Below are 16,745 nucleotides of genomic sequence, written 5' to 3' on the forward strand. Positions count from 1 at the left end.
ATTATTTTTTATGGATTATTGTAAAAAATTATCTCAATCTGATATCTTTAAAAACTTTTTCGGCATTCGTAAGGTCCATAAGAATTCTAAAAAAGCCCTTATAGATATTGAATTAATGAGATAATTTTTTTTATTTGAGTTTTAATGTATTTACGTGATTATGCATGTGTATTTATATTTTTTTCTCGCATGCACGGTCGTCCCTGCGTGGTGAAATTCCTGGCTCCGTCCCTGTCGCCAGCAGCTTGAGGCTCGGCTCGTTTAGTAATCGAGCTCTCTCAATTTTAGGCTCATTAGCTCGGCTCGGTTGTATAGGCTCGGCTTGTTTAAAGAGCTCGTTTGTTTATAGTTGAGCCGAGCTCGAATTTTTTGGTTTGGCTTGTTTAAAGAGCTCGTTTGTTTACAGTTGAGCAGAGGTCGAATTTTTTGGCTCGTTTACTAAATCAGCCTAGCTTGGACACCAAAGCTCCGCTCAGCTTGACTCAGCTCGTTTGCAAAAACTTAAAACTTGGATAGGCAGTCGACCGGTTTTGTCCATCCATCGGTCCGTTTTGGCCATGCAAAATCTTAATAATAATGAAATTTCCTTTGCCAATCAAGAAAGAAAAAACAAATCCGGAACCGTAACATTGCTACGTATTTTGTTGTAAATACCTGCTGAGAAACACCTTTAATTGGGCTATTAGGCACAGAAACAGTCCCTTCGACATCAACGTACGACTCCCTGCTCAACCCCGTCGTGAATTTCACCATCCCAAGGCTAACCACGTACGGAGACACCGACAGCACGCACTGCACAGTGAACCCCTTCTCCCTGACAATCAAGAACGCCATCTTCTTGCTGACGGCGCGGACCGTCTGGGCCGGGCCCGCACGAGCACCGTCCGGCCCTCAAGTCCCTCCGTCAGCGACCCGACCTCGGTCCACTCGCGGCTCGTGACGGACTTCGATTGGAGGTCCTCCAGCGGGATGTCGCCGTAGTGGGCCGCGAGGGGGTCGGAGGCGTCGAGAGAGATTGCCGTGACGGCGGCTGCGGCGCGTTTCTATTGCTTGGCGGCTTCTTTCTTGGCGGCCTTCTTGCTTTGCGTAGCATCCATGTTGACACCGTCTTCTTCTGGTTTCGGATGGTTTGGAGCGTCTGACAACATTGGAACGAGGAGAGAGAAAGAGAGAGGAATTTGGGGAATTGTGTGGCCCGTCTCTTCTGGCTTGAACCCTTCCTCCGCTGGTTCAGTGGCTTCCCAGCCTTCTCTCCGCAACCTGCACAGGGAGCGCACGACTAAGACCTGGCCGGGGGTTGCCCGGCAAGGCCCTCCGGCGAGAGGATAAGTATGTGTAGGAAGAGAGGAAAGAGACCAGGGTTTTGAGTGGATATTCGCGTGTAAGAGTGCGTACCTCCCCAGAGGCGTTATCCTCCAATATTTATAGAGTCTCCCTGACTTGCTCTCCAAGCACAGGCACGTGCCTTGCGCGAGCCAGGCGACGCCACCGAATAGATCTGGTAACCGTTTTTATGGGTGAGCTGGCATGAACCACGTGCGCCCATGATCATCTTTTGTTATAACCGTTTTTGCGCGTGGGAAGGCGCGTAATCCAGCAGTCATCTGACGTCAATAGCGACTATGCTCCGCAAGTGGCCGAGCACGCCTAGCCGACTTTGGCAGACGGCCGACGGAAGAAGGGACGTTGTAAGGGAGTGGCCGAGCACAGGCTTGTAATCCGCTGAACACGTGTCACAACGGGTTCGCGATGAAAAATAGGGTCGGGAGCCGTGCACAAGATTTCTAATTTGAACCAAACAAGGCTCGGTTCATACCACAGCGAAGTTTTATGTTCGGCCTGCTACAATAGCCCCTCAATCCCTACTGATGCCGAACGCGAGGTAGTGATTGAAATCAAGCCTTGGCCGAACCCAAGGAGTGCCGAACGTGGATTTGCTTTGTTAAAGGTGAGATTCAGCCGAGCATTACCCATCCTTTTTTCAGAAGCAATATCAGCCGCTGGTGGAGAACCTTAGTGGAGGAGTGCCAGGTGTCGTTCCATGGCTGGGCACGGCCAGTGAAAGGACGGCTGGCAAGCTCTGTAGGTTGTCCTTTTCTTTGCCACGTGTCAAGCGCTGAATGGCCAGAGGTTCGGCGGTGTAATGATGGGCGGGAGTTTCAAATCTCAAACCCTAGTTCTATATAAAGGGTGAAGCGAAGAGAGAGAAAGGACACGTTTTTCTCTCTCTCTCTAGGACTCCATTCTCAGAACTCGAAGAACACCGGCTCAACTCCTGATCTTGATCTCCAGGGATTTCTGCACCAGATCTTGTTGAAAATCTCAGGTATGAGTTCTTTCTTCTATCATTCTTGTTGTTTATGCACATTTTCTGCATATTCTGTTCTTTTTTTCTGGGGTTCGTTGTCCTAAGTGAACAGTGTATCACTGGAGATGGCAAACTGTTCATCTCCAGCTTTAACGGTTCTTCCGAGCCCCAATTTTGATGTTGACGATCTGGGCCGATGACGAGGCTTGGCCGAGCCTCAATTTCTAACGTTAATAAGCTTGGCCGACAACGGGTTTGGCCGAGCTTGTTAACTTGGGTCCGTGTTTCCCGAACTTGGATCTGCGGAGTGTGATAATAGGGTGGGCCAGTTTTAGGTAGCCGAACGTAGAACGATCTCTGTCTTCTAGCCAACGACGAGGGTTTTCATTGTCTCGATTTTGTCTTTGTTAGGTCTGGCTCACTCAATTATCATCATTTCATCCGACTCTGAAAGTTCAGGGGACGATTCCACAGATCTTGTGATCCGAGCGTACGTGGAGAGGTACAGGAGCCGACGCCAGGCCTTTTCAATTGCCTCCAATATGTCTGGCTCGAGTGATTCCAACGCTGAGCGCGACTACTAATACGATGGCTGGTACAACACTGCGCCCGAGATAACCTTCACCACTAGTACGGAATCTGTATCCGAGCATGAACTTGGTCCCGAGGCTGAGTCCAGGCTTCGCGCCTAGACCGAAGCCACAACTTCTTCTTGTACTGTTCCGGTCGAAACCTCATCCGAGAACAGGGAGGTCGCTAATCTATATGAGCGAGGGCAGGTTTGTCCTTATGCCTACTACTTCAGCGGCCAACCTGATGAGTACGCTGCTTTCTACCAAACATACAATATCCCCGACGATGTTGTTGTGAGCCAGGTGGCCAGTAACAAGATACGGGATAGGAGGGAAGACCGTCCCGAACATATAACGGTTCCCTTCATGGCAATTTGTGAAGCTGGATTCCGTTTTCCTCTTCACCCATTTTTGAGGGAGTTGTTGGCCAAGTTCGGCGTAGTTCCTCATTTCTTCGCCATAAACAGCTATAGGATAGTGATGTCGGCGATTAAACTGAAGGAGCTCCATAATCTTGAGTTCACAGTCGCCGACCTCTTCCATACATACATCATGTCCAGGCACGGCAAGATTGACCGCAGGTACTTGTCGACGCGTAGTGGCAAGGATCCCTTGATAAACGGTCTTCCCGACACTGACAAGTGGGCCAATTTGTACGTTGAAGTAAGCGGAAATTACGAGTTCGGCGATCAGTCGATAAGGCTGCACTCCGTGCCGAAGATAAAAAGACTTTCGAGGTCCTTTACCTCCCCCTTCATGTGCCGAGCACAATTTAATCTTCACTGTAGTTTTGATGCTTTATTTGGCTAACACTTTCTCCTTACAGATCACCGAGCAATTACCAAGAGGCAGTAGTCCTTTGCTGTAGAAGGGAACATCGAAACGCTGAAGGCTCAGATCTGTCGTGACGCGCCGACGCTGCTTGGCTACATACCTTCGTATAAGGGGAAATTGAAGAGAAGGGAGAGGGAAGCAGGACCGAGCACGAAGTTTAAGGGCAAGAAGACAGTTGCTGGTGAACAAGAGGCTGGAGGCGTTGCCCCCAATCCGGGCAAGAGGAAAAAGGAACCGAGGGTGAAGTTTCCCACTTTGAAGAAGTCGGCGGATTTCTGGTTCCAAGACAGTCAGCCAGCTGAGTTCCATGGCGCCAGCATCCCCCCACTCCGAACACTTATACCTGAATTTGCCGATGATATGGGCAGAAGGAACGTGGTGAAGATCAACCTTAGGGATGGTGCTCTTGCTCGGCAGAAGGAGGCCGAAATGACTGAACCTGCCTCAAAGAAGCAGAAGGTCACTCGTGACTTTTTTCCTACCAGGCCGCCGACGCCAGTGCTTAAGGACCAAACTGATTCATCTGCTGCTGGTGGCTCCAAAGCTGTGGAGAGGTCGGCGGGTTCTGCGGGTCAAGTGATCGTGCAGGAGTTCGCGCCTTCGTTTGCTACAGCCGAGGGTAGGGTTGTAAGTGTTGATGATAGTGTCAAACTGGAACCAGGGCTGGCCGTCACCATGCTACATGGTCTTGCTCTACCGAGAGATATGGAAAGAGTTCCGAGGGAGCTGCAGCCGAGCATCGCTCATGCTAGCGCCTACCTTGTTCAGGTATTTGATTATTTGGTTTCTCAGTTATGATGTTCGGCTTTTCTTTTTGTTACCGAGCATAACCGTTTAGTTTTTGCAAGCAGGACAGGCTCTACGGCGGGTTTCCGATCAGTCTGATTTGTTGGCAGCCGAGAGGACGTGCTATCGAGATGACGCTAAAGCCGAACATGAAAAAACGAAGGTTGCGAAGAATGCCCTGAAGTCGGCCAAGACCAAGATTGCCGAGCTCGAGAAGGAGAGGGATGATGCATTGGAGAAAGTCAAAAAATCCAAGCGTGAGCTTGGCCAGGTGTTGAGGAGAGAGAAGAGAAAAATGAAAGAGGTCGATGAAAAGGCCTACCAGGCTGGGTACGACAGAGCTAGTGCCGAGTACGTTAGGGAGGCTCGGTCGATGGTGAATGAAGAGATCAAGTCCAGGGTCCCCATTACGTACCGGGGGGGATACAAGGTTGGGGTGAAAGCTGTGTGTGGGGTCATGCAGCTCGAGGCAGACATGAATTTGACAAAGTCAATTCCTGCAGCCGAAGTGCCCGAGCTCGTGCTGCCTTATACTGACGAGGAGTGTGCACCACTTCCTCCAGAGGAGTTTTCCGAGAGTGAGGAGGATGTATATGACCTTACTGTTGCCGACGCCGAAGGTGGGGATGGTTTTAGTGGAAAGAAGGCAGATGAGGTTGAAGGGGGCGTGGCTGAGGCGGTCGACCAGGATACCGAGCAGGCTCATAAAACTGGCGAGAAAGGTGCCGAGGACGAGAGTGGAAAGAATGCTGATGTCGTTGCTGATGTCTTTCCACAAGATTAGGATTTTTTTTTTGAACTTCAAAATTTTTGTTGGACTGGACGGCTCCGAACTTAGGAGTTTTGCCGTGCCAGGTGTAATAGTTGATGAGGGGTCGGCACCGAACAATTTACTACGCCGTACCTCTTAGCTTAGGATCTTCCGTAACACTTGTGTTTTTTCCTTTGGATGGATAGTGTGATTTCTTTTTGCAACGAATTTGTTTTGCCGAACATGATTGAATGTCTTCATGCCTTGTGAAATTTTTTTGATTATCTTGTTTTAAATGGTAGATATCCATAGCCCCCACTTTGGTCTGGGTTCGGCCTAGGGGTAGGAATGTTTAACCAAGTGTTAAAGTTTGCTGGCTGTGTGTATTGCCGAGCCTAGACCAAAGTAGTAGAATGGAGAGTTGACCGAGCGTGATGTTCTTCTTCGGCGAATTTTATATTTTGTGAATGATGCTAAGGTTAGCCGCTGATGTTGGTGGGGTATTTGTTTATGTGGTTTAGTGCTCGGCCAAGATGCCAGCCCCTAAGAGAGTTTATGGGGTGTTGTAATGTTTGTGGGTGGTTTGCTCACCAAAATGTGAGTGTAACCGGGTTGTGGCCGACCTCATTGTCTTGCCAAGCCGAACCGGAGCCCAAGTTCCAGCCGTATTGTGTGACTTTGGGCTCGGTGGACCTGATGTCCGTTTTGCTTCTTTGGGCAGTAATAATGGCCGAAGCAGAGGCATAGTAGCCGTTTGTGGGTGTGACCGAGGTCAACGTTTGTGGTCGGCTGAATGTGCCGAGGTAAAATTCAGTAAGAAAAAGTTTCTTTGGAATTTGCAAATGACAACTGCCAGATAATATTTCTTTGATTTTCCAATCATGAAGTACAAGTTTGAAATGTAAAGACTTTGGCTGAAGCTTAATAAAGAAAAATAGGATAGGCAGTGGCCGAACGAGGCACACTGTTGGGGATTTCTACTACATGTATGCCTTCTTGAGATTTTGTGCATTCCATGGGTTAGTTAGAACTTTCCCATTCATGTCCTCCAGCACGTAGGCACCTTCACCAGCAATCTTGACGATACGAAAAGGTCCCTCCCAGTTGGGCTTGAACTTTGTTTTCTTGCTGGTCTGCACAACTTTTCGCCAAACCAAATCGTCTGGTTTGAACTTTTTGATTCGTACGCTGCGGTTGTATCCCTTGGCCACCTGCTGCTGGTATTCAGCGAGGTGCAGGTGAGAGTCATCACGCTTCTCTTCTGCCAAAATCAACTCTTGGGCCATAGCATCGTCGTTTGTTTTGGGGTCAAATGTTTCTGTTCTGAGAGTTGGAAACTTGGATTCTAATGGGATGACAGCTTCCATGCCAAACGCCATTGAAAATGGTGTCTGGTCCGTTGAACGCCTTGGTGTAGATCGGTAGGCCCATAGAACGCGTGGCAGTTCTTCAGCCCATTTTCCTCTTTTGGAGTTCAGCCGACGCTTGATGCCGGCGCAGACGGTCTTGTTCGTTGCCTCTGCTTGGTCGTTCCCTTGTGGGTAGGCTGGTGTGGAGTTGAAGAAACGTATCCCAAACTCGGCACAAAGGTTTGTGAGGTCCTTGCCGACGAATTGAGTTCCATTATCAGAGACGATTGCGTATGGGACGCCGAACCTGGTAACAATGTTTCGCCATACGAATCTTCGAACATTAGCCTCAGTTGTTGTCACGAGAGGTTCAGCTTCAACCCATTTGGAGAAGTAGTCTGTTGCTGTAATCAGAAACTTGAAGCCTCCAGGAGCCGTTGGCAGCTTTCCCACGATATCAAGCCCCCATTGGGCAAAGGGCCAAGGACTAGTGATGGGGGAAAGGTTCTGGGCTGGCTATTTTGGGATGGGTGAAAACAGCTTGCAGGTTCGGCATTTGCGGACAACTTCCTCGCAGTCTTTCTTCATGTTCTTCCAGAAGTATCCTTGGCTTATGACACGTTGACAGAGGGAGCGGCCGCCAGAGTGGCAGCCGCAGCTGCCTGAGTGAAGTTCTGTCAGAATTTCGGGTACTTGGGTGGGGTGAACGACAAGGAGGTAAGGTCCGGAGATGGATTTCCTGTATAGTTGGCCGCTTTCAGAAAGCCAGTAGTAAGCGGCCTTGTTTCTCACACGGTAAGCTTCCTTCTTGTCTGTGGGTAGGGTGTCCTGCTTTAGAAACGCAACGATCTCATCCATCCAGCTGAGACCGAGTTCGACATTGAGTACCTCTGGATTGGGTTCAAAAGACGGGCGGTCGATGCTACCGAAGTTGATGGTTCTGAATTCTGAGGCTGTGGACGCCGAGGCGAGGCCTGCAAGTGCGTCCGCGTGTGCGTTGTGCTCGCGATTGATCTGTTCGATGCTGAAATTGCTGAACTGGGAGATAAGCTTAGCTGTTGTGGCTTGATATTTCAGCATTCGAGGGTCACGGGCTTCATAGTCACCGAGTACATGGTTAACGATGAGTTGGGAGTCGCAGTAGACAATGAGGTTGGCGACTTTCATTGCGATGGCTGATCGTAAGCCAGCAAGAAGGGCTTCATATTCAGCTTCATTGTTGGTGGCTGGAAAGTCGATGGTGAGGGAGCTCTCATGAAGTGTTCCACAAGGTGAGATTAAGACTACCCCTGCTCCCGCTCCGTTGCTATTGGAAGCCCCGTCGACGTTAAGTCGCCAAGTTTCGCCCTGGAAAAGGTGCCATGGCATGTTCTGGGAGCTACTCTCGGCAACATCTGGTGGGGTTGGAGCATTGAGTGCCACTGTGTCTTCTGGAGTGAGTTCTGCTATAAAGTCGGCCAACACCTGGCTCTTAATTGCCGTTCGGGGTTCAAAGCTGATGTCGAAGTTTGCAAGTTCGACAGCCCATTTAGATACCCGGTTGGAGAGATCTGCCTTTCGAAAGAGAGCTTTGAGGGGGTGCTCCATTAAGACGACAATGGGGTGTGATTGGAAGTAGGGCAGGAGTTTCCTGGCTGCTGAGACGAGAGCAATGGCTAATTTTTCAAGTGGCAGGTAGCGAGTTTGAGCTGGAAGAAGCGTTTTGCTTGTGAAATAGATGGGTTTGTCATCGGCACCTTCCCGCCGTACAAGTGCGAAACTTGTTTCGTGGGCGGACACGGCGAGATAGAGATATAGAGTCTCGAACTCTTTAGGTTTCACCAACAGCGGAGCCGAATTTAGGTAGTCTTTGAGTTCGGTCAGAGCAGATTCGCAATCCGGGATCCATTCAAAGCTGCGTCGACTTTTTCCTTTCAAGGCATGGAAGAATGCGTGGCACTTGTCTGAGGATTTGCTGATGAATCGGTTTAAAGCTGCTGCCATCCCAGTGAGTCTTTGTACTTCCTTGATTGTCCTTGGTGGGCGCAAATCTTTAACAGCCTTGATTTGGTTAGGGTCGGCCTCAATACCTCTTCGAGTGATAAGGTGCCCCAGGAATTTTCCGACGCTAACTCCGAACGCGCATTTTTCAGGATTTAGTCGGAGCTTGTGGAGCTTGAGGATTTCGAAAACTTCCGCCAAGTCTCAGAGATGGTTGGATTCCTGCTTGCTTTTGATGACCAAGTCATCAATGTAAGCCTCCACGGTGTGGCCAATTTGTTCTTGCAACATCTTGAATATTGCTCTGTTGAACGTTGCACCTGAATTCTTGAGTCCAAAGGGCATGACGCGGTAGCAGAAAATGCCATAAGGCGTGATGAAAGCAGTTTTCTCCATGTCGTCAAGGTCCATGGCGATTTGGTGGTAGCTACGGTAGGCGTCAAGAAAGCTTAGCTGAGCATGGCCTGCTGTTGCATCTACGAGTTGGTCAATCTTCGGAAGTGGAAACCAATCTTTTGGGCAGGCGTCGTTGAGATTGGTATAATCCACGCAGACTCGCCATTTACCGTTTTTCTTTTTAACGACACCAGTGTTGGACAACCATGTCGGGTACTGTACTTCTTGAATTGCATTGGCTTTCAGTAGACGCTTGACTTCTTCGATGACGGCGTCGGCGTGTTCGGCTGCGGAACGCTGCGCCTTCTGGATGACAGGTTTGGCGTCTTTCTTGATGTTGAGAGAGTGACTGATGAAATTGGGATCGACCCCCGGCATTTCGTTGGGGGTCCAGGCAAAGACTTCTATATTTTTCTTGAGGTATTGGAACATTTCTTCGCGGTCAGTCATGCTGATGGAAGAGCTGATTAGGAAGAATCGGGAGCCATCCTCGTTGATTGGCATTTGGATGAGGTCCTCTTCTACTTTGTCTTCGGCTTTCTGGCCGACGTCGTTGATCACGGCCATGTCGGGGACCTCAACCCATTGTACTTCTTTGGCTTCGGCCGAGTTGTGGACGGCCGAAACGTAGCACTTTTTGGAGGCTACTTAGTCACCTCTCAGATCTTCTTGTCGTCCGTTGGAGCCGATGAAGCGGACAACCTGGTGGTAGGTCGAAGCGATTGCTTGCATGTTATAAAGCCAGGTTCGGCCAAGAATTGCGTTGTATGGGCTTGGCACGTTGACGACGATGAACTCGACGGTCAACGTTTTCGAACCTGCGACGACCGGAAGGAAGATTCGTCCGAGCGGCCAGACCGGTGCTCCGTTGAATCCGATTAGAGGGACCTCGGCGGGTTGTAGGGCTGACTCGGTTAGGTCGAGCTTCTTGAACAGATCATAGTACATCACTTCTGCCGAGCTTCCCTGGTCGATGAGGATTCTTTTGACATTGTGGACTCTGATTTGTACGGTAACGACAAGGGCATCGGAGTGTGGAGTTTGTACGAACTCGAGGTCGCACTCTGTGAAAGTTATGGTCCACTTGGGCGTTTCGTCCGGCCGCGGGCGTTTTGACCCGGGTCTTACTACAAGCACCTGTTTAGAAGTGGAGGCGCGATCGAGGTCGGCTCTGAGGTGTGCTTCAGATTCCTTTGTCATCGGGCCGTGGATGACATGTATCGTCGGTCGTGGTTCGTTGGGGTTGGGATTTCCGACAGGTGGGCGGGCGGGTGTTTTTGTTCGATCAATGTATTGGTCGAGATGGCCTTGGGCTGCCAGACGTTCCAACAGTGCCTTGTATGGAGCACATGCCGTTGTGTAGTGGCCGAGCTCATTGTGGTATGAGCACTTCTTCCTTGGGTTCTGATCCGCTTGGCCGTTGTCCGTGCCGAGTTTGCCTTGCGGCCATTCGAACCATGGTTGCCTCATGATTTCCTTCAAGAAGGACCAGATGGGTTCTTTGAAGTGGGTGGTTTCGGTCACGTAGTCGTGCTCCTTTGGCTGGCGTTTCCTCCCTTATTTGATGTTGTTGACGTGTTTCTTTGGCTGGGATTGTTGAGTTGCGATTGGTGTCTACAGCTGAGGAGCTGTTGTCGGTAGGCAGGCTGTTGCATTGGGGATCCCCTGAGCGACTCGGTCTGCGTAGAACTCTTCAAGGGCACAAAATCGTTCTACGACACGCATCAACTCTCCCATGCCGTGCGGAGGTCGAATAGCCAGTTCGTCGAGTATTTTGCTGCCAGATTCCAACCCATTCTTGAAGGTGCGCGCAGCCCAGTACTCGTCGATTCCAGGAATTTCATTGAAAAGTTACCAGTAGCGCTCTGCGTAGTGCCTGAGCGTTTCATTTGGGAGCTTCCTCATCTGGGTCAAGGACTCAGGCTCCTTCGCCGTTCTGTTACTAGTGATAAAGCGAGTGTTGAAGGCGCGTTCAAGGTCAGCCAGGTTCCGTATGGATCCAGCGGGCAATTTGTTGAACCACTGGAGTCCAAGAGAGCCGAGGCTGGATGGGAACGCTTTGCATTTGATTTCATCCTTTGTAGTACACAGCTCGATGGTTTGCCGAAAGTGGATGAGGTGAGTGTAAGCTTCGCAGGTGCTTGGGTCAAACTTCGTGAATTTTGGTAGGTGGAAATTGGGTTCGGCAATGGTGTTGATGATGTGGGAGGCGAAGGGTGAGATACCAAGGTCCTTACGTTGCCGCTCAAATCCTGGACGCGGTGGTTTGCCTAGCTCGTTCGTGCGCGACCTCTTTGGGTGCTTCTCTCTTTCTGCGGTTTTCTCATGTACTCGGCTGCGAAGCTTGCCCCGCAGGTCCGTCGTTTCCCTACGGGGGTGGTCGACGGACTTTTCTTTGTCGCAATAGGGTTTGATCCCGTTCTCCGCCCCTTCGATCCGTACGCCTTTGCCATTCCGCCGAACGTTGTTTTCGTTATCCAAGTTATCTGGTGGTATCACCCTGAGGCGTTCAGAAATGTGGCGCCTGGTTTCGACGGAGTCTTAACTTCGGCGTGAGGCCGTTGTGCGAGAGAACTCCGCGCGACCAGTCGAGTACGTGCTCGTGAATGATTCGGTGTCCCTTGTGCGGGTTCGCTCGTGGTGGGACTTCGAGTGGTGTGAACCAGATGTTGCAGGTCGTTTGTAGAGGATAATTTCCCTGACGTCTCCTTTTTCTGGCGTAAACCCAAGGCGGTCTTTGACGGAGACGCGGTGGCCCGCCTCGTTGGGGTGGTCTCGCGGCGGCGGAAGAGGAGGAGGGGGAGGAGAGTTTTTTCGCCTCCGTCGTCCGCCTCCGGTAGATCTGGAGGCGGCTGGGGTTGCGTCCTGCATATGTTGCTTCATCTGGGCCACTTCCGCCCTTAGCGCTGCAAGTTCGTTGTCCCTTTCGTCGTCTCGTCGTTGCAGAAGGCGGATGTAGGCCGTTGTTATGTCGTCTGCGACCGGAGAAAGCCCAGAATCTGGGGGGAGTGAGATGGATATGTGCCTTTCTGAAAACGGTGGGAGGATTGCGTTTCCACTGGTGTCTTTGGCCCCCGAAACGGAAACGTTTTGTGGATCTCCGCCCATCGCTGTTGAGTTTTTGACCGTCTTTTTGTGAGGAAGGTGGTTTGGAAGAGAGTTTGAGCCGTTTTGATCAGAAGCTGAGAAGGTTTCACGTCAGGTTCACCAATTGTGTGGCCCGTCTCTTCTGGCTTGAACCCTTCCTCCGCTGGTTCAGTGGCTTCCCAGCCTTCTCTCCGCAACCTGCACAGGGAGCGCACGACTAAGACCTGGCCGGGGGTTGCCCGGCAAGGCCCTCCGGCGAGAGGATAAGTATGTGTAGGAAGAGAGGAAAGAGACCAGGGTTTTGAGTGGATATTCGCGTGTAAGAGTGCGTACCTCCCCAGAGGCGTTATCCTCCAATATTTATAGAGTCTCCCTGACTTGCTCTCCAAGCACAGGCACGTGCCTTGCGCGAGCCAGGCGACGCCACCGAATAGATCTGGTAACCGTTTTTATGGGTGAGCTGGCATGAACCACGTGTGCCCATGATCATCTTTTGTTATAACCGTTTTTGCGCGTGGGAAGGCGCGTAATCCAGCAGTCATCTGACGTCAATAGCGACTATGCTCCGCAGGTGGCCGAGCACGCCTAGCCGACTTTGGCACGCGGCTGACGGAAGAAGGGACGTTGTAAGGGAGTGGCCAAGCACAGGCTTGTAATCCGCCGAACACGTGTCACAGCGGGTTCGCGATGAAAAATAGGGTCGGGAGCCGTGCACAGGATTTCTAATTTGAATCGAACAAGGCTCGGTTCATACCACAACGAAGTTTTATGTTCGGCCTGCTCCAGGAATGATTGTCAGGACGACTCACTAGGGTTTTGATAAGGAGAGATATGGTAAAACCACGGATGATAAATTCCTAGACCTACAAGGGGAAACTGTTGACGATAGAAAAAGGGAAATAATTTTGTCCCTCCCTTTTTTGTTAATGTCACTCTTTTGTAAGTATATATTTTTGGTGCAAAAATACACTTAGATGGGAGTAGCGTTAACAAAAAAGGGAGTAGAAAAATCAACGACCTAGAAAAATACTCCTAAAAGGTATAAAAGGGTAAATTACATTTACCTACCCTGAGGTTTTTTGACTATTTCACTGGACTTGGACTGACATCCCCTATTTTAGTTGAAATAGCACTAAGGCTCCGTTCGGAAACGGAAAAAAGCCTTTATTTTTTAAGAAGGTAACTTCAAGCTCAAAAATTATGGATTTATTGAAATCTAAAAATACGCTCATAGAAAAATACACAGTTCTCATGAACAACACACAGTTCTCATAGAAAATACACATATGAACAAAAACTGAAAAAAAACAAAAAGGTAATCAAAATCAAATAAATGTTCTCACATAGGAAATAAATTGATTTAGAATTGAATTTTTAACTTCCAAGTCTCATAGTCAGTTTTATGAGAATTACTCAATTCTCATAGAGAACTGACTATGTGAACTAAACTATGAGAATTGGCTATATGAACTGTCAATTCTTATAGTCAGTTCTTATAAGTCAATTACCATATAATTGACTTATAAAAACTGACTATTCTCATAGAAAACCAGCTTTGTGAACTAATTACAATTCAATTGCTCACTGTCTATGTGAACTAAAAAATACACAGTTCAAATAAACTCACTACACACTAAAATACACAGTTCTCATAGAAATACACAGTTCTCATACATTGTTCTCATGAACAATAAATAGTTCTTATACAAAATACACAGTTTTCATAGAAAAATACACAGTTCTTATGGACAATATACAGTTCTCATGGAAAAATATACAATTATCATAGAAAATACATAGTTCTCATAGACCATTCTCATGAACAATACACAATTCTCATAGAAAATTCATACACCAACAAAAATTGAACAAAGTTTCAGTTCACAAAATTTGTGTGTGTGAGAGAGAGTCAAGTTGAACAAAGCAGTAAATGGTTTACATATTACTCCATTGTAATACTCCTATCAAATCTAGTTTTATAACCTTGTTGAGATTGATTCTTTTCAAGCGACCGAACCAATTCCACCGCATCGAAATCTCACCTTTCACAACCACCTCATCACACCCATACCCACACACGGGCCGAACCTCCACCAGATCACTATTCCTGTCAACACCGTCGCCGCGTTATCCGGCTCCACCTTGATCGGCGTCGGAAGAACCACCACCGAAGATCCAGCGCATTGATGTGTCCGTGGTGAACCGAATCACTGCTGGAGAAGTGATCCAGCGGTCAGTCTCCGCCGTGAAGGAGCTGATGGAGAACAAACTCACCGCCGGCTCCACCTCCGTCAACATAGTCTTCAAGGGCGGTGGCCTTAAACTCGTGCAAGTCTCCGACGACGCCATGGCATCCGTGTACGTTAGTGGGCCACGACCACGTTGCGTCATCTTGAGAACGAACTGGTATGGCCTCAGTTTCCCTTGGTTGAAGACGGTGGGATGGAGATGGAGTATTGCAGAGGGAGAGAGAGAGAGAGGGGTTTTGATTTGATTCATTTGGGTATAAAAGTCTTTTTTTTTTTTTTGATCGGCTAGGTATAAAAGTCATTACATAACATTACCAAACCTACATAGGTTCGGAAAAATATTCAGGGTTAGGATTAAACCGGATCTAAAAAGAAGGACCGGCCTCTAATTTTCTAATCTTTTAAATTGCCTTCAATAGTAATTACAAATTATCTTTTTTTGCATTTTTCTCTGTATAGCAAAAGATATTGACTACTCACGTGTAATAATAGAAAAACTCCGTGGAACCTATAAAAAATGGAGTCACTCATTGATAATGAAAATGGTACTTGAGAGAACTCCACACTAGAGCTATAAACGGGCCGAGTCGAGCTTTCGCGAGCTCGAGCTCAGCTTATTTACTAAACGAGCCAAAAACTCCAGCTCGAGCCTTAACAAGCTAAGCTTAGTCATTTACTAAACGACTCTTTAATCGAGTCGAGTCTTCGTTAATGAGTCGAGTTTTTGTCGAACGAGCCCAACTCCACTCGACTCGTTTAGTAAATGAGCCGAACCGAACCGAACTTGCAAGCTGCTCGGTTCAATTATAGCCCTACAGTCCACACTGCTCTGCTCTATCTCAACACTCAACCCCATAATCATGCCCACTCCCGAGCACGCCGTTTTCGACTTCGATCTGATCAAGGCCCTCTTTAGCTTCCTCTACCTGCACTATCTGGGCAACGGTAATGTTTATCCATTCGAAGCACACCCCGCAACCATGGGGGTCGCATTTGCCAGTCTTCTCTTGTATTGCATTACGTACGAGCTTGAACAGAGATTTACACGAGTGGGTCATGGTGGAATGGGTTTGTTCCGTTTGATTCTCTTCGTATCACTGGCCTCTCTTCTTTTTCCGAAACCCTGTTTGGTTCGTTCTATAATTATTGTACATCCTATTTTCGAATTGGGAGATGATGTGCTCCGTAAGTGAAGTGTTGTGGAGCTGGGTCCGTCGGAGGATGGTTCTCCTCCTTTATCCAGCAATATGCTAGATCAATTGGCGGTGGTTCGTAACGCCCATCTATGCCGACAGGGGAAGCCTTCTCCCACTGTAAGATACTTGGAGAGATGGAGTAAGGAGAGGAGGTGAGCCTGATAAGTTTCTCATCTGTTGTTGTGTTGCTTAGCTTCCTCTGTTCTTTATTTCCTCCCCTGTTTCATCCCCTCTCTTATTGTGTTTTTTTTCTTTAGTGTATGCACCAAAGGCTTGTTGTATTATATCTGATCTCATGTCAATAGGGATGGCATTTGGGGCGGATATTGGCATATCCGTATCTGATCCTCAAAACCCGAAGCCAAACCAAATCCGCCTCGATACCCCGAACGGGGAGGGGAGGAATGAACCGTAACTGGGGTTCGGGTAATCCCCGAACCGAATGGTTAACCGATTATTACGAGAGAGAGAGAGAGAGAGAGAGAGAGAGAGAGAGAGAGAGAGAGAAAGAGAATATGCAGATCTAGAATCTCTGTAAACTAATCAAGCAACACAACTCATTGACCAACACAAACACTAACTTCAATCGATTAAATAAACGTTTATGGAACAGAAATGGAACTTGTAGTCCAGTTGCGGCGGACCTCGGTTTTTGCGCTCAATTTGAGAGACGATCGACGAGACGACATCAACTCCTTCTTCACTTTTTCGTAGTGATGATGATGGACGGCGAGATGAGTGCCTGAAGTGATAAAGATCGCAGCGACTTGGCGAGAGAGGTGAGGCTGATCGACGGCATGAGGCGAGAGGCGTGGGGATGATCGATTAGCAATGCAGGACCCGTGAGGATGACTGGTAGGAAATTAGGAATTATAGGATGAGAGAGAGAGAGAGAGAGAGAGAGAGAGAGAGAGAGAGAGATTGATATCTCCGCCTCCTTGGCTTTGAGAAACTTTTTTATATCTAGGTATACAAGGGCTCTTGGTATCCCTTTTCAGTCCGTTTTCAATTTTTAGGTCACTTCTCAAGCACAACTTGATAATCGGCTTCGTTCATTTTGTAGGGCTTGACGAGAACATTAATCCTGTCAAAAATTATGATTATCGGACTTTAGTAGATATATGATTGGCAAATATGAAAAATGCCATAAAACAAAAATTGGGTTTTGATCTAGTGTGTTTTTGGATCCAATTTTTATTTTTTTGCATTTTTCACATGTGCCGATCATGTATCTACC

The 16,745-nt window shown here is 48.4% G+C and overlaps 1 protein-coding gene across 1 annotated transcript in view; it reads right to left on the minus strand.

Moving 5' to 3' along the window:
• LOC131332065 (aspartate--tRNA ligase 2, cytoplasmic-like) overlaps positions 1-1,006 on the minus strand; it is a 53,298-nt gene extending 52,292 nt beyond the window's left edge. Inside the window, exon 1 of the mRNA XM_058366123.1 lies at positions 655-1,006. Coding sequence (XP_058222106.1) covers positions 655-834 — 180 coding nt within the window. The 5' untranslated portion in view covers positions 835-1,006. The remainder of the gene's footprint in view (positions 1-654) is intronic.
• Between the last annotated feature and the right edge of the window lie 15,739 nt (positions 1,007-16,745).

Source organism: Rhododendron vialii, chromosome 7a, assembly GCF_030253575.1.
Source record: "Rhododendron vialii isolate Sample 1 chromosome 7a, ASM3025357v1".
NCBI classification, from domain to species: Eukaryota; Viridiplantae; Streptophyta; class Magnoliopsida; order Ericales; family Ericaceae; genus Rhododendron; species Rhododendron vialii.